This window comes from Cuculus canorus, chromosome 3 (assembly GCF_017976375.1).
Source record: "Cuculus canorus isolate bCucCan1 chromosome 3, bCucCan1.pri, whole genome shotgun sequence".
NCBI classification, from domain to species: Eukaryota; Metazoa; Chordata; class Aves; order Cuculiformes; family Cuculidae; genus Cuculus; species Cuculus canorus.
The window spans coordinates 107,482,323-107,501,364 of record NC_071403.1 but is presented as its reverse complement, the minus strand read 5'-3'; the positions used below and the strand labels follow the sequence as shown (position 1 = coordinate 107,501,364).

The 19,042-nt window shown below is 36.5% G+C and overlaps 1 protein-coding gene across 3 annotated transcripts in view; it reads right to left on the bottom strand.

The window, feature by feature from the left end:
• The window catches only part of CRIM1 (cysteine rich transmembrane BMP regulator 1), a 177,469-nt gene that overhangs the window by 13,683 nt on the left and 144,744 nt on the right, over positions 1-19,042 (bottom strand). For all 3 annotated transcript variants that reach the window (XM_009559351.2, XM_054061583.1, XM_054061584.1), the window contains 3 exons: positions 11,342-11,498; positions 6,453-6,574; positions 2,537-2,746 (listed from right to left, as the gene is read on the bottom strand). In XM_009559351.2, the coding sequence (XP_009557646.2) occupies positions 2,537-2,746; positions 6,453-6,574; positions 11,342-11,498 (489 nt within the window). The remainder of the gene's footprint in view (positions 1-2,536; positions 2,747-6,452; positions 6,575-11,341; positions 11,499-19,042) is intronic.

The window sequence follows — 19,042 nt, the reverse complement described above, 5'->3', positions numbered from 1 at the left end:
GTACTGCTGTACAAATGGTATTGCTTACTGCTCCCTTAGCAGCATTGAGTCTGATGTATCATTGCAACTGAATTGTTATGAACCTACAACTTCCATATTCCTGAAGGAGCAACTGGCCAAACAAATACACTCTTTCTGGGAAATATAGTTCTGCAAAACACTTGCAGTTAGTGGCTTTGCAAATCTTACATTTCACAAACCATGTGACACTCCACTTAAACCTCTTATAATATAGAAACATGGTTATAATGAATGTTTTGGCAGTCAAGGTCTATCCTGCTCTGCTGAAAACTAAATATGAAATCGAACATAACCACCCTTTTTTCAGTCTGAAAAATGATCTCTGAGAGCTGCCACTTCCCTGTCAGTATGGTAACCGTGCAATTCAAAACTCAGTACATCAGGATTGCTAATTATTTCAATATCCTTATGCCAGACACATTTGAGTGCCATGCTCACAGTCTCACAATTCCAGACTGTGTTCCTGTCTACTGAAATCCATTATATTCATTTAACAACACCAGTGGGGAATCAATACAGTGTAAAATAAAGTACATTTCTAACAAAGAAAACCTCAGTGGGGGAAACAGAACCACACTGGGACTAATTTGGCCATATTAATTCATACACTTACATATGCAATCACTTTAAAAAAATGCTGTGTCTGCCCTAGCATTATAAGAGTCTACACAAAGTATGACTTTGCTAACACAGAAGCTAGGTGACTAGTACCTGGAAAATGTCAGACAGACCTATGGAGACACTGTATCTCAAAGGAAAGGACACTAGTGGGTGAGCAACTGCTCTTTTATACAAGAGACCAATATTGCTGGTGCTCAGAATTGGTGATCTCACCTACAAGAAATGTGAGAAGACAGGTACTGCTCATTCTTGTACTGGAGCTGGAGAAAAGAATGACAATACCTGACAGGATGCATATGGACCAACACTGCATACTGTGGTGGCAATAAAGAAAACAAAAAAACCCTGATAAAACACTAAGATTCCCTTTAAAAATCTTATGATTTCCACCATCTCTGTCAGACTAGTTAGATAACTGATAATGGGAAAGAAGCAAGAGAGCATAGGATGGGTCCCCTAGTGTGCATACATCCTCACTGTTTCCAAGTCAGCTAAAAATTTCATTAATGGTTGTTAATACTAAGATGCTAAGCACTAAGAGCTTGGCCTCAATAACCACTGGTAAATTACTTAGTATTGGAAATAACGCTGGCTCCATGAAAGCCAGTGCCAAAAGCAACACCACAGCTGGCCTTGGAAACACAGGAACCACAGACACTGTGTGCTGTTTCAATACTGAGGGGAGGAGAGTGGTGAACACTGAGAAAGGCTGAATGGCAGATAGACCTTTTGGAGTCCCACATCTTTCTGGGGACTATGTTTTTCCAGTTACCACACAGTGTGAACTGGGTTGGAGATCACCACTTGTCTAACCAATCTAAAGAGACTGGTTATCTTAGATCCTAGGGAGGAGACACTCTTCTCTGTCACTTTCAGAAAGAGCACCTCGCTGCTTCCTTTGCCCCTTGAATTTCCTGTTCTTTACAGTTTGTAATTGTTTCTGTCTTGCCACAGCTGTCTTACTGCTTTGCTATTCATAACAGTATTATGAGCCTCATTGTTCCTACTTGTAACATGTCTTCCAATAAATTCATAGACAATAACACTATTAATCTGTTTGGAACATAAAATATTGTAGGAATCATTCTATAAAGACAGCAGACATTAATCTTATATTCTACTGCACTTGCAACATCTTTCATATTTTTTTCCATATTAACACTTATTATAAAAACTGTACTGGAATGCAACATTAATTGTACTTGGCCTTCCCACCTAAAGCATTAAAATAATCTTCTACAGCTGGTGGCACAGGAACTTTCACTCAGAACACAGAAACATAATGTTCAATTACTTAAGACATCTGTTTAAATATGTACTCCTTTAAGGGGTGAAACGTAGAACAGGAGATGAATTTTAATAAAACTCCACTTCAAATCAAAAAAAGAAAATGTAATGGCTTCTTATAATATTTGCTATTATAGGTAACAAAATTGTGTATGAGTAAAAATTTGCTATTATTCAGCCTGGAGAAGGGAAGGCTCTGGGGAGACCTTACAGTGGCCTTCCAGTACCTGAAGGGGGCTACAAGAAAGCTGCGGAGGGACTGTTTACAAGGACACGTAGTGACAGGAAGAGGGGGAATGGTTTTAAATTGGAAAGGGGGAGATTTAGATTAGACATTAGGATTAAATTCTTCATGATGAGGGTGGTGAGATACTGGCACAGGTTGCCCAGGGAAGCTGTGGATGCCCCCTTCCTGGAAGTGTTCAAGGCCAGGTTGGATGGAGCCTTGAGCAGCCTGGTCTGGTGGGAGGTGTCCCTGCCCATGGCAGCGGGGTTGGGACTGGATGATCTTCAAGGTTCCTTCTAACACAACCATTCCATGATTCTAAGATCAAACAATTTAGAGACTGAAATCGGATTACAAGCTATATAGAAAAAAGCACATTACCTGGACATGATGGGCAACACTGCCCTGGATGTATGGTGGGGTTGCCACAATTAGGAACGGGGCAGGTGATCAAGGCACACATTTCCCGTCCATTGTGACAGTAACATTCCCTACAGCCATCATGCCAGCTCTCCTCGTTCTCATGTCGGCGCCCATCCATTGACAGGCAAGAGCCTGTTTTAACAGGAGGCATGAGAGAAGCGGTTGCCTCTGTGCAAAATCAAAGGAAAATGAAGAGTCCTGATAAGCATGTGTGACTTAGCAAAAATAAAACCTAAAGCAACTTCATCCCTGAATTGCATTTATTTTTATAGTACATGAAAGACCAAATGAATAATAATTGTATCATTTACACTGAGAAATAAATTAATAACAAACATGAAACAATTAAAAGGTATACTGAAAGGATGGTAGGATCTAATAGCATGTATTTCCTTGGAAAGTAAAATCACTTCTTGTTGTACCTACGCTGGTTTTAATCATGGAGAAATGCCATATTGCCTAAATAATATAAGAAAATAGAGAAATGCAATAGAAGGAAATAGCAGAAAGTACAAAATATATTTAAAATTAAAGATTTAAATACTACAGAATATTAGATTATCTATCATGTGAGTATCTGATAGCAAGGAGAATACAACAGCATTTACAAGAGTTAAGGATGGTCTTACCACATGAATGGAAAAAAACTGCAAGCAAGTTCTAATAGGGTCATGCTAGATACTGGAAATAGTTCATAAAACACTACCCTACAAAAAATTATGTTTACATTACTATGATGACTGAGATGTTTGGAAGACAACTGCTCTGACAATTTTATTCCTCCTTGCTAGCTCTTACTGTGATGAGAATGCAATAGCTTGGATTGTTGCATTACTTGCACTCAGCCAGAACACACAAGCACTTGTTCTAGGGAGGATAACATCTCATTTGTATCTTAAGGGGTATTTAAGGGCTGCAGGATTCAGCCTCAATATATTCTTTGTTCATCAGTAGAGTCAATTTAGAGCCAAACACTCCCTCTCCCACATCATTTCCATTATGAAGGATTTAGGAACAGCTGTCAGCGAACTGACTTGTATTCAGTGATTTGTCAACCATATTCCATGTTCTGCTGACACACATACACAAGGTTATTCAAATGAGTTGCTTACTTCATTTTCTGTTTAAAAAACACATGCTTAATTTTAGAAGAATTTTTAATTTTAGAGGATTTTAAAATTTTTAACAAGTAGGTCACCCATTCTTCAGCTGTGGCAGATGTAACGGAGGTGGTCTATGAACCACAAGCAGATAGTACAGTTAGTTTGATGTATGTCATTGCAATAAGAACCCAATACACAGTTCAGCCATAGGATTAGAGTATCATAGAATGGTTTGGCCTGGAAGAGACCTTAAAGATCATCTAGTTCCAAATCCCCTGCCATGGGCAGGGACTTCCCACTAGCCAGGTTGCTCAAAGCCTCATCCAGCCTGGCAAACCTGAACACTTCTTGGGAGGGGGCATCCACGACTTCAGTACAGGAGCACTGTAAATTTCAATGCAGTACTATTACTACTAGCTTGGACTTTTTCCTACTGCTTAAGTACAATCCAGTTTTTCAACTGTGATAAGAGACGAAAACAACTGGGGTTACTTGACTTGGAAAAAACCCAAAACACCAAAAAGTGTTTAGGGGCTTCAGCTGCAACCTCTTAAATACTGTAAGAATTCTAAAGGGAATAGTGCTTAGCTGTTCCGTGTGTCTGCTGAGCTTAGGACAAGAAGTAACTGGTTGAATTATCAGAGAGGGAGACAGAAATGTTAGAAAATTTATTTTAAAATGTCACATATTGATAACTACAGAAAAACATTATTTGAGAGGTATTTGTTTTGTTTGAGTTTTTGTTTGTGTGTTGTTTTTTTTGTTTCATTTTTATTCTGAGAGCGGAGATTCTCAATAAATTATACCTTTGACAAACATCTGTCAAGGATTATCCAGATACACTCAATTTCATGCGAGGGCAGAGAAATGAACTGTCCGTTTCCCAGAAGACCATCCCAGCTATGTATTTCTATGGTTCCACTTCTATTAATCCTAGCGTATGCTATTTCTGACAGAAGGAATTTAGAAAATGGAGCTAATTCACAGGCAGAGGATTTATCCATCCCTTCCTCTTAGGAATTTTGGGCCAAAATTTTAATAATGACCCACAGCTCCCCCAAAATGTACTGGTGATTGCTTTAATTGTTCTTCGACAGGCAGCTAATGACCATGTTGAAGTGATACGCTGATGGCTTGGTATGTTTATGATCACAATAACAAAAAACACTTAGAGAGGGATCGAGTTATTTTTGCCAATTAAATGGTTTAAAATCCATCCTTGTTAAGGAAAGCACTTAAAAGTGTGCATACTAATAATTAGTAACTGAGGAGTTGCATCTGTGAATAGTCTGGGATGCAATTACAGCACACCTAAAAGAGCACTTTGTGTATATTCCATCACAGCATCACAACAATCAGGAAAAGTGTGTGCACTGTGATCATGGAGACAAATGGAAAGACAAGAGATGAGAATTGTCTTGATAGGACTCCAATCAGCGGTAACCCTTTCTTATTTAATTTCTAGAATTTTTATTTCAAGTGCAAGTCATGTATTTCAGCTTATGTCAGTGGGATCTGTCTCTACTTCTTGTATCTTCAAGGCACATTAATAACATTTCGGAGGGGGGTTGTTAGAAGTCTTAGAGTTTCATTATAATTGTCTGCAGTCTATGATGTCATGTGGAGAAAGTGTAATGTTGAATCCTTCTGATTTATATGATTGCATGTTTGCCTCCAGCTACAGGAGAGTGACTTCAAGAACTTGCTTAGTTTCTTCCAGTCTCATGTTGGCATAACTTGCCTTATTATATTTTATCAGTTTTTAAAATGAAAAAAAAAATAGCTGCAAAAAAAAAGTTAAGAATGGAGTCATTACACAAAGCAATGGGAAAATACTCAAACTCACTTGCCTATAGCTAGAAATCAAAACACACAATTAAGAATCAAAGAAAAGAAGCATGAAAGGGCAGTTAGGATCAGAAACAGCCTGAGCACAAATGAAAAGTGCCACCATGGGAGTGGTGAGATACTGGCACAGGATGCCAAGGGAAGCTGTGGCTGCTCCATCACTGAAGGTGTTCAAGAGGTGTTACTCTATGATTCTATGAAAAGTTATTAAATGAAACATGCAGATAAACAGTGAAGGAAGTCTGATTCTCAGACTAATACAAAATACAAACTGAAAATACCTTTAAAAAGGGACAAGTATAAAGCAGCACAAAACTAAAGCGGGTAACTAATGAACAACTTATGTCTATTTCCACGTCTAACTTGGTAGTTACAAGTCAGGGACATGGCACGTGTGAATTTTTTAGCTTAAGAATACCCAGTCCTTTTTCCTGGGTAAGTGCTTTCCGTACTCATTCTTCTTTGAGATAACTGAAAAATGTCCAGGAAACAGCACTCTAAATTTTAGGCGGTGTATGGGGCATCTATCAAATACAAACCTCAAGTTTGTAAAGAAAAGATGACGGTGAAGAAACTAAGATGAACATCGCTGCTAAAGAAACCCCACCCACAACTAGCTTAGTTATAGCAGTTACTTATTAACACCCTGATATAATTTTTTATTAATGACAACAAAATGACATTCGTGACTTTTTATTGCAAAATGCAAGTGGAGCTGAGGCTTTCTGTTGAAGCGAAGATGAACACAATAACAAACACCCACAAAACCATGCGCTCCTTTGAGCACAGTTGAACTGACTTCCTCACTAGTTACCATATTTCAATACCTACTTATTCTGTTCCGTATTCCTTTTCTCTTTCTCTAGCTGCCAACAGCTTTGAAAACAAGTTGAAATTAGAGATGGTAATGCACTCACACCTACCTCTGCACTTGCAGATAACACAGCCGTGACTGTTTTGCTGGAAGCCCATTGGACAGATCTTACCACAAGGCAGTTCTGGGCATTTCTTACACCGACAGATCTCACAGCCATGCTTGTTCTTCCTAGATGATCAAAATAATTTGTAGAAGGGTGAACAGGTCACTTCATATATTTACATGTCATGATCTTTAAAACAAAAGCATCCCTTCCAGAAGTTGCTGATCAAGTAAAGAAAATTACCCTTAACTGGCACACTGAGGTTCAGTGGGTCTATGAGGGCTTCGCCCCTGGTGTGTGCTCCCTATATGCGACTGGCAAAATCTCTGCCTTTGGTACTTTGAAGCCATAGGAGATCATACAAATGTGTGCGCTTGCGACTGCTACTGATGATAAAGTCTTTTTTCAAGTGAAAAAATAGAAAGAAAAACTTCTAAAACTATGAAGAAGTTTGAGGGGTAGGTAGGAATCTGTTATAATTAATACGTTTTTATAACACAAATTAGTGTTAACTTTTTTCCTCTAACAACAGGTAAAGTACAGCAGATTTCCTCTCTTGTGTATTAAAACCACAGAGATTTCTGAAAATGTTAAATTAGCAGACACAAAACTACTTGAAAACTAGTACCAATAATGCCAATAACCTACATAAAAAGTAGCAGACACACAGTAACACATTTTGAAATAGAAAAAACTATAGAACTTTTCAGCAGACAAAGTACAGAGAATCAAGAACACAAATACTTCCAAAACTCCCAGGGGAAGCTAGGCAGGAGCCTAGAGCATCATGTGACAGCATCTCTTCAGACCACCATAAACATACTACTCCTGAGAATTCTATACTGAATATTTGTGTGTCTTTTTTTTCAGGAAGACAAATAATTCTGTTCCAATCCTACTCACAAGTGTACCATTTCTCTTCATATATGGGTTATTTTCTGTGCCTTTCCAAGATACAGGGGAAAAAAATTGTAATGAAGCAGTTCAAGATAGTGAGGTGGAACAGTAAATGACTTTCCATAAGTCTGATGATAAACATATCACTCTAACAGGGTAACTCCATAAAATTGGAAAAAACATTTATTGGGAAACTAATAAATCTCTCATTGAATACTACAACATTAAATGCACACCAGTTATCTCCAAACAAAAACATGACATGAGAAGTTAAAGAACATCATCCAGAGCAACAGAGAAGAAATAAATTATGTAAATCTCTAGAAGGCTCTTTTAGCTCTAGAAAACTAATATTTAGTAAAAAGGCTGAGGAAAACAAATTATCACACAGTAGGTTGGAGAATGGAAGACTTTCTGTCCTCCTATCTAGCTATTTTTTCATCCTTAATCTCTGTAACCACAGAGATCTTTTATTATCAAAAGAAAAGCTTCTTGCCATGAATGTGTATCGCTTTCAAACAGTGAACGATATTGAACATTTTTTTTCAGACAATTGTGAAATATTTTCTTTGTTGTTTCTCCAAATGTGCAAACTCATATTTTCCAAGTACTAACCTTTGACAGTCTTAAAAAACCCCCAACCCCAAAAATTATAATGATTACTCCTTAACTTTTCACCTTCTAATATACTTTTATTATAATACACTCTTCTTTAGCTTTGTATTTGTGATCAAATTTTAAATTAAAATAGTGACTTGTCTTCTATTACATCTCAAGCTTGTGATGGTCATAAGAGGCTTGGAAGCCGTGTAAGGATTGCTATTTTAGAAGAGAAATTGGCACAGTAGCAGTAAAGAACTGAAAAAATATACTAAACACCTGCAAATCTAAATGATTTTAGCACCAAAGTGAGACTTGAAGTGAAATGATCTTATAGCAGTTCTTACCACAATTTTAGCTCTTTATAGTACAAACTGTGAAATACATAGTTGTTTTTAAATGTTATTGATTTCATTTAGTGCAATTATTTTGTAGACAGTAAGATTAGGGTGCTCATTTCCATTTTTTTTTTTTTTAAAAACTCCAGTTGTCTTAAGCCTTACTAAACACTCATAATTTAAAAATATCAGCCAAGCATTGTACATAATTAAATTACATTCTACACTTAAACTCAGAATTTTAATTGAAGATTATTTTCCAATTAGCTTAAAAAAGTTCAGTCTTTTTTTCAGATGTGTAAAAATGCAAGGGAAAGATCATCTCAAAGATAGGGCTCCTAAAACCCTAGCATCATACTAAAATCAACTTGTTTTTAAAACTTCTTTATCTTATTCCCAGCTACACTGCTATGCCCATTAATATTTTCTGTAATTTTTAAAATGCTCCTGCTACACGTTTCACATAGCTGCTCTAACAAAAATGTTTTATGCATACTTCATTTTAAAAAAAGAAGAAAGAGAAGAGTATGTTGCAGCTTATTAAAGCACAGAAAACACAGAGAGAAATCTGCAATTTCCTCCTGAAGGTCAATATACTATATGAGTCATAAATACAGGCTAAAAATTGCTACTCTTTACAACAAGCAATGTAATTCTGTGAGAGGCTGAACACTATATTTTTTATAATGCCTTCTATTTGAAGATGAGCCTTGTGGTTCAGTGCTAGCCCATGGAGCAGTCCTGACCTGTGTGATGTTTTCACCAACCTCCCACGATTCCTCTGAATGGAATATGGTACAGCGGGGCAGACAGCGTGCCTTGGACTGGGGAGTGCCTGGGCAAGTCATTAAATTGTCCAGATTTGATACTTTGTGAGTCAATGTCTGATCCAGGTGTCATTTCATCATGCCCACAACTTCAAATGAATAGTTGCAAATTGCAAGATACAGTATTTATGCTTTTTAACTTGCTTACTATTTTTCTTCCTTTTCACTAAATTCCAGATATGTTCAATTTCTGAAGATCTGAGTTTCCATTTCAAAGTGTATTACTTAGTAGATTTTATCTTCCTCGGGTGTACAAAGTAAGCCCAGCTAATGTAGAAAATAAAGCCTATTCTCCTCTTCAACATCATAAATCTTAATATTTTTTAAATTTTTCCTACTTGTGACAGTATCACACAGTTTCTTAGACACTGGCTGCTTCCTCCACAAGTTCAGAAAGTAACCAAGATTTGTGCCTGAAATTTGTGTCCTTTAACAGATTGTCCTTGACACACGATTGATGGAAAATACCTGCACCTAGGACTAAGCATCTCTGTGTTTAAAGTGCTCTTGGACAATACTCATAGGCCTTTTCCTATCCTTCTCAGAAACCAAGACGTCAGGTCTTTATTACAGGAAAGCATTCCGGCAAAATAAATTGATTGGTTTTTTTGCATAAAGTTAGTACTATCTATCTTTTTTTCTCTTCAGTCCTCTTCGATTTTCATTCAGAAGACTGAAATTTTTCTGGGAAGACAGACAGCATTAATGCAAACTTTCAGATATGTCCACGTTGAAGAAGATGGCACGGACACCTTCACATTTCCCCATACCATCAGCTAGATTACTATTGACATATACTATAAATGTACGAACCATAATCACTTTAAGTGCTTAGGCAGGATGACATTCACAGATCACACAAACTAAGGCACTCTGGATCAAAATGTTCTTTAGAAAGCCAGTTAAGTCACAGTACATAAGAGAAAGAGAGACCGCAGAAGTCAGACCTCTCAAACCAAGTAAGAAGTCCCTGATTTAACCAAAGTTCATTAATTAATTCAGTTCACACAGAACAGCCAACTTCACTGCAAAACTAACAACACTAAAAAGTACAGAGAAGACAACAGTAAAGAGAAACCTTTTAAGAGAGAAAGTAAAAATTAGAAGTTGCAGAGTAAGAATATATGTAAGCAGAAGTAAGGGGTGCATCTTTACTAAATGCTAAGGAAGAAAACAGGAATAAAGAAAATACTATTCTTTTTAGCAGTTATACATGGTCTCATCATTAATGAGGTAGATTTAGATGAAGAACATCACTGCCAGTCACACGCACACAGAGCACAGGCCCAGGAATGGAAACTGACTGTCTTATCTTAAAAGAATGTTTGCTTTTATGAACCAGCGTCAAACAGAACTCTGCAATGAACCAGAAATTTAAGGGGTATTAGCGTGAAGCACTAAGACTTGCAACATTAGTAAACCTCACTACAAATTCCAAGAAAAGAATTACATATGAACATTAATTTCTACCTCATGACAGCTGATGTTCAAATAAACTGTTATGAAAAGTAGGCAGTAACATGGAATGAACCCAAAATTTAAATGTATCGTAAAAAAAAATACATATATAAGCCACCAGACTGATAGTACTAAGAAGTTTGTGTATGACGAAAGATCTGCCCAGTTTTCATCATTTGTTCCACAAATGAATAAATACTGCAAATATTTTCTTTTCTGGAGAAAGAACTCCATCAACAATACAGGTTTTGAACACATTTACAAAAACTTACATACGAGACTACACTGGTCTTCACAAATCCTGTAAAGTAATTACCAGAAATGTCTCACTAAAAGTATGCATATCAGCATTTTAAAAAGTATCGCATATCAGCATTTTAAAAACCTTGAAATATTGTGAGATCATTTGAATAAAATAAATAGGCTATAAAATCAAAGGGCATCACAGCAAAACACGTGAACAGATCTTCAAAAAGCTACATGCAAAAGATGCTACCTGCAAGTAGCCTTTTCATCTTGTTCACCACGTATGCTTCAAAAAAAATTAAGCACTACTTTGCTTTTATCATCTGTTGCTGTTTTTTTAGTAGCTGCTTCTTAATTTCTTGACCAAAATCCATTTTTTAATTTCACACCAAGTAGTAACATTTCTCTTCCTACATTTTCTCCTCCTTTGCCACAAACTAAATGTAAGTACACATGCTCGGATATTGTATATTTTCAACACGTACAGGGACGGCATTAAATATGCTTTCAGAATGAGAATACGTACAAGTATCCAAACGGACAGTATTTGTCACATACAATGGGTTTGCACTTCTTAGGCCGTGGTCGGCACTGACAGATCTCACAGTTGTGGATGTCAGTCTGGAAGCCGAAGGAACAGTCCAAGGAACAGCCCGATATGAGGCCGGTGCACAGCTCCTCCCCTGCGAAGGATACATGCAGGTTAATACAATGTGAAAACTATTCCACCAGACAAAACGCATCTTTATCAGACTAAATATCCTGTTCCTATTTACTTCTTAACTTTCTAAATACTGACAATTCTTACCTTTGGACTGCCCTAATTTTAAAATACTTGACGGAGTCTCCAGTAATGACCCAAAGAGTATGAGCAGACACTACAGGATGTCTTCAGTTCTATTCAGGAACTTGGAGAGTACTACCTGGTACGCTAAACTAACATGGTTTTATTAACAGATGCACAGCCAACAGAGTCCATCATCTGTGACGTTGGCCTTAAATAAACATTTAAAACAACATACATTTTCAACACATTACATTGGTTTAATAGGTTTCTGTTCAATATAGAAGATCTTTATTTCTCCTCTATTTATTTTAGATAGGAATGAAAGGCTGGGATATACTAACAACTTTTATTCCTTACACTGTTTGGTGTCAACTGCTTGGTGATTAAGACCTGCTTTTTAAAAATATAACTGTAGAACCCTAACATGTGACCTAAACTTAGAGATGCTAGAATAAAAGACCTGTCTCTTGAAGTCCACTACCATGCTTCATCAGCCTGTTGTGGTGTAAGGGAAATGCTAGATTGTTGGCATCTGAACTTCTCCATTACAGAGATAAATATAGGTCATTATATTCAGTCTTACTAAATTTACTAATTTGAGAATGATTAGTTTCTTTTTGATCTTCCTGAAAGTGCCAGGACTACTTTTAACATACACTGGGATATAAAGTTCATTAATTGGTTCCAGAGGTAAAAGGAAACAGAAAATAACAATTTTTGTTACACCAGGGGTGTCAAACACATTATTACAATAGCAAAAGTAGATTGAAATAGAAAAAGAGGGAAATATTCTTTTGTTGAAGAATCTCAATAATATGATTGGTAATATTCAAAGGGCCAACTTTCAGAGTGATATATAGAGGACAGCTGAACTCCAGTTTAAACATCCATACTACTAAAAAGTGCTGGTTATACGGAACGCAGCTGCAGAGTATTCCTCCAGACATGCTCCCCATTCGAGCTCTGAAGACCACTTTCCTCTGGGGGTACGAACATCTAGGGACAGGGTTTCTGCAAAGAGGAGATGAGGGCACTGACCTACTCTGTTCCTTGTACTACTTCTGTGGGTCTGAAATGAGAAGATAATCTTCACACCTCTAGCATAGTAAATATTGGAAGCAGACCACAGAATCTTCACTTTACTTAAATGCTTTTTCTTCTGTTTTTGTAATCTGCATTTAAGACTGTAAAATACAGACTTAAACAGATGTGGCTAAGCTAAGTGTTTCCTTACCTATTCTATCAGGCTAATCTCATTTGGCAAAGAAGGCGTGTTTCTTAGCACCTCAGAGCAAGACTGACGCCTCAGACAAAACTGGCAAATTCACTGTCTACTTCTGTGCTGGAATTTATTCATACAAGTGCAATGCAACTTAAGAGTGGTATTATCCCAAACTACAGCTCTCAGTTTAAGTCGGATGAAGATCATTAGGTTCATGGCTCCCTTCTCTTCACTTTTATGAAAATTTGGTGTCTAAAGTGAAAAAGGTGCAAGTTTTTTTTTGTCATTCAGAACACAGAAAAATAAATGTAAAATTCTTTCACAAGCACTCTAGAAGTTGCCTTTGTCAGCGGAACACAAATGCACAAGACTTAAGCATCTACCGTCAGTTAGATCTAACCTTTGCACAGCAATAGTAACCCTTATCTCAGGTTCTTGCTTTACTCAGAGAGAAATACATATACAAATATCTTCATGATGTCTTACAAGTTTTTGAAGTATAGAGTGCAGGCTGATTTATCAAGAATACTAGATCTTTTTAATACACAAGCGCTAATGCTGATTGAAAAACTTTATAGTGCAGAGGAAACTGATACTCTCCTCTGATAAAGAGTGATGTATGTATAACACAAAGATAAGGACTTTCCTTGAAGCATGTAAATGAGAATTTGTCTTTAATTTATGAGCTTTTACACTATGATGTTTGTACAGAAATAATCCCTGACAGGATATAGTGAGAATAAAATTAACTAAACTTTTCATTATCTGCGACTTCAAACGGCAGTCACAATTTTTAAAGTCAGACCTGAACTTTGTAAAAAATTTATGGAAAAGCACACCTACACTGAAATATCTCCAGAAATGATTAAGTTCATTTATGAACTCTGATATAGTGCAAGTTATGATATCTCATGCTGATGCTCAGAACTTATCAGTGAATAATCTCAGAATTGCACAGGTCGGATCGATTAGAACCATTCATTTTCTGAAGTGTACTTTGTCACAGAGATGAAGTGTTTAGGTGGCTTCCATAAACATCAAGCTCACGGAAGACAGGTCAAGGGAACAAGAAGGTACAAATGCAAAGGCATGGGAGAAATTAATAGGCATCTTAAAGCGAAAGGAAGAGCTGGATGTAAAATACCTAAACAAATAGAAACGACAGACTATTTTCTTAGTGGGCATATTTCTTCATCTCATCTGTCACCAGATTTTGTGTAAAGGAGAGGTATCAAAATGCAACATCTGGGTTTGAGTACGAAGTTAGTGAAGACTGCAAAATAATCATTTCTCAGAATTCCACAGCCAAATATGTTTTTGCTTTCAGACTTCTTTTCTGCTTTGATGGGTTTGATCTCATTATCGAAACTGCTTTTTGGAGATTCAAACCAAGTTTATTACATGTGAAGTTAATATACTTTATCAAAAGGGGCAAGATGTCTAGGACAGCGCTAGGGCAAGCAGGAAGAATGTCTCATCCTGCGTAGCTTATAGTGTTAAATATACTTAAAAACTCAAATAGTCAGCTGACATACTAACCAGAAGATCCAGTCTCAAGGCAATATTTTTTTGCTTGCTTAATCCTTTACATAGTGAGTTATACTAAAACAAATTTTAATTTTGTAATTAGCCAAGAAAGAAAAGTTCTTCAGAGCTTTGGGGTGGAAGACTAACCATTGTTGCCTCTCAGGAACGGACAGCCTAGAGCATACAAAATATCATCAAATTTCTGGCTATGCCAAACATACAGGGAAAACGTGGTGAAGTCAATACAGGTATCTGTTCACATCTAAAGTTACTAGTGTTATGTCAATGCTATACGAGGAAATCATAATAATTTCCACCAACCTCTGCTGATAGTCTTTCTAGTAAGATAACACCATCTGAGAAGATAATTGCTACTAAAATTAACATGGTATCCCACTTAAATTTCTGATAGTATGACATTACAAGCTGTGGATATAGCTTTTAAATAGCTTTGGAGAAAGATTATGTATGAGAAAGTAAGTGCCGTGAACATCAGAAAGTGAATTCTGTTCCACTTTTTGACTTTACATCAAACCATCTAAATTTCTGCTACTGAAATATACTGAAATATTATTAAAACACGATAATTACAGGCAGTCACAAACTGAAGTACCATCTGGTACACATACACAATTTACATCTGCTGCACAGGCCTACTGAAAACCCTAGTCCACCATTTTAAATTGGGCATTTTTTCAGGAAACAGAGTGAATCTATCCATTTTGCAGAGTAGAGTCTATCACTCAGAGAAAGAGGAAAAATAAAAGATTAAAAGATCACAAGGCTAAAGTTTCAAACCAGAACACTCAGATTCGGTGTATGCAATTGTCATCCTGACAGTACTTCTACAGCCTTAGCTATTGCTTTAAATTAATCATTAATAAAATAATCACAAATTCATTATGAAAGGATAAGTAAAAACAGATTTTCTGCTGTTTTGCATTAAAAATAAGAAATACTAAAGAATAAAGTGAATTAGCTCAAAATCAATTGAAAGAATTTTTTTTGTTGCAAAAACTTCAGAGGTTACTTGTTTAGGGCTTTTCCAACTCTGCTTAGATAAATTTCATCAGGAACTTGAATCCCAAATCATGGAATGCATTTGCAGAGAAGAGATTCAGCCCTAACTGGGCTAACGACTGCTTCTAGGGGATATTGGGGTAACCAGATAGTCTGAAAGGAGAAGGTAGGAAACAGTGATAGGACAAGGGTTAATGATTTTAAGTGGACAGAGGGCAGATTTAGATTATTCGTTAGGAAGAAATTTTTTACTGTGAGGGTTGTGAGGCACTGGTAAAAGTTGCTCAGGGAAGTTGTGGATGCCCCATCCTGGAGGTGGTCAAGACCGGCTGAATGAGGCTTTGAGCAACCTGATCTAGTAGAAGGTGTCCTTGCCCATGGCAGAGGGGTTGGAACTACATAAACATTAAAGACCCCTCCAACCCAAAGCATTCTATGATTTTAAAAGCCAATGCGGAAGGCAAACTACCTTTCAGAGTTTGAGAGAAGTGCATTATGCATCTGCATGCTACTGCAACTCTAACAGAATGGCATCAAGCCTCTACATCACAGAATATAAGCCATCTTTATTTCTCCAACTGATTAATTATAATGACATCACTTAGGGAAATAGATCAATGGTTAGATAGGTGATAGAAGACTAAACCAGAAATTAAATGAATAGAAAATCGATTAAGGGGAAAACATCTCTCGTGCAGCTTACAGAAATACCTGGTTGAAGAACACAGTTCTTTTATGCAAATAGTAGAAATGTGTTCATCTGTTTTTCTTATGAAACATGAAACATGAATGACAATGTCAATACAGAAAACAATCCTTTACTGCAAGGTGACATGAGGGCTTAGGGGGGTAAAATAATAATAGTAGTGTGAAATGTAACACTGAAAATACAAGTCTTGCTGCCCATAGGCAATATACAAGAATTTGTGCTACAAGCTGAGAGTTCACGCATAGAATATTGGTTGATCTCAGAATCACACCAATGTGTTGTGACGTGAGAAGAACATTAACGCATTCCTGAATGTCTCAGGTCAGTATAACTGCCTTTTTAGCACAACTACTTAGCTTTTTAACAGAGATTAGCTGAAATACTACATAAAATTATGGAAGAATTTCAACTGAATTACATACAGCAGAAGGCTAGGACAATAATCATGGAAAGACTGTTTGTCCTCAACCAATGACATTATTGGAATAGCTTCTTGCTAGGAATGAATATTCACTTCAGGACAAAAATGCATTGAATACTTAGAAGTATCTAGCCCCCACAACAAGACTATGCTGTCTTTTTTCCCGTGTGAACCATGACTGCAAAAGCAGCACTGTCAGTTACCAATGGGTCCACATTTCCAGTCAGAGTTTTCACTAAACTTTACTACACCAGCAAAAGCTATTGCTTATTGACTTTCATCCTTCTAAACATTGTAGTTCTAACAAATACTTTTCTCTGTAGTTTGCAACAATTTAACACATTATATACTGACTTTGATATGGGAATTTAAAATTATTGGATTAATTTTGATGAATTTATTAAGACAAAATGGACAAAACCAAGTAGAAAGGGAAATAACAGTTCAAGATGAGTTGGTCTTCCAAAAAACATTTGTGTATTATTAACAAACAAATATTAGCATCAAGGTTACCATTGCCTCTAAACTTCTAAATACAGAGGTTTCTTTCTCCCACTTTCTTCACCCACTCAACAGTTTCATACACACAGACTACAGCAAAACAAGTATTAAAGTTACAGAAAGCATGATATTGTTAAAGGGGAAGTTTTTTGGGATATAGGGGATGTGACAACACGCTGAAGAACAGCTTGTCTTAAGAATGGACGATTATCAAAGTATAGTGATGCTCCACATAGCACACTGCACATAAACTATCTGGTGTTTATAAAACTCTTCTCTACTAAGTATCTTATTCTCAACACTAACAACTAACATCAACTCTTGTTTTAAAAGGCTGTCAGATTGCTACAAGATTGAGTCATTGGCTGCTAAAGCAAAGACAGACGCATGCAAAAATCAGCATGTAAGAGCAGTTGATATACTGACGTGACCTCCCATAACCCAGGGCCCACTCTGAAAACAAGCCAAGAAAAAATTCTGTCCCAGGATACGCGATCTTTGAATTTGTGATGATTCATTCAGCAGTCAGATATTCCAGATACAATGCAATCGTTCCTTCTCAGGTATGGTATCTCAGAAGCAATGTATCTCAAATGTAATCAAAATTATTTGGCCTGAATTCAAACCATCAGGTGAATGATTTATTCCTAATTTCAGAGCACTCATATCCCCACCTTGCATAGACCTATGAATAGTTAGAGTGTTATAAAATACTGGTCAAAAATGAAACTGAAAAGCAAAGAAAATTCAATTACATGAATTGCATGTTTAGGTCTAAAAAAAAGGTCTTCAAAAAGGTCTAATAGCTATATTGTAATTCCAGCTAGCTCTTAGCCAAAGAGACTTCTTAATTTCCTTCATATAGCATATATATTGTACATAAACCCCTCGAAGCCCTTAAACTGGGATATAATAAATTGGAGAAAAATAATTTTACATATGGACACATTGATAATTTTACTGTAAAGACTGAAAGTCATCTTATTCTAAAGACTTTTCAAAATGCATTCTAGAGATGCACAGCCTGTTGAAGTACTTTAGTTTTCAGTTCTCTAATTCACAGATAAAAAAGAACTGCCAGAAAATATTAATAGATACTTGACAAGAATTATGTCAGTATTTCAACTTGGCTTAGGCTGCTGTACAATTCTTTTAAAATTTGTAGCGTGGCTACGCAAAGGTACCTACATACCTTCACCATCATTATTTTCTTGACGCTGAGGCTAAATCATATCGGGAGAACTGTTTCACAGTACCTTTATAATTAAGCATTCTCCTCAGCCGTCCTCTCGGTGTAGATTGCTACTGCTGGTTAATCTTCAGGGGTGGGGATCTGGGGAGGCAAATTTATGAAGGAGAAAACTAGGTTACTTATCAGTAACTGGAATTCTCTGAATATATTGCCTCCACAGATCCACACTAACCCTCCCTCCTTTTGTTAGAATTAACTTATGATTCACAATAGCTGTATAAAAATGAAGGGACTGGGCACTGGGATACTAGAAAAACCCTGTTTGAAAAAAATAATCTGATGAGTCCATTGAGGCAAATTACCAGCTTGGATACTTGCTCTAAACAACTCTAGGATTCACACACAACACTTGACTTCATGAAAATGGAATTGTAACAGTGATATCTCAAAGGTGGAGTTACTGGAAAATGATCAAGCTTCTATTTTTTTTTTTTTTTCCGCAAAGTCAGTGAAGTTCTTATCTGCTTCTATTATAATAGATATACTGTAAGCACTACTAAAAGAAATATATTCTAGTGAGAAGACAGATAATATTTATTTGGCATGAGTAGTACATCATAATTCCACTCTCTTCAGGGAGCACTTTCACTATTTTCCACATGTGCACTTAGAGTTATATTTCTCTCCTACATAAATATGCACCTTTTTTCTGATCTAAGCCTTAAATTTTTAAAAAGCATGTTTCATTCCCAGTTTTCTATGGCTATATTTCACTAACTGAGGTCTAATATGTAATAGCTATTCCCTTTCACATCACTGTGGAAGGATAATAAACCATATTTTTTAAG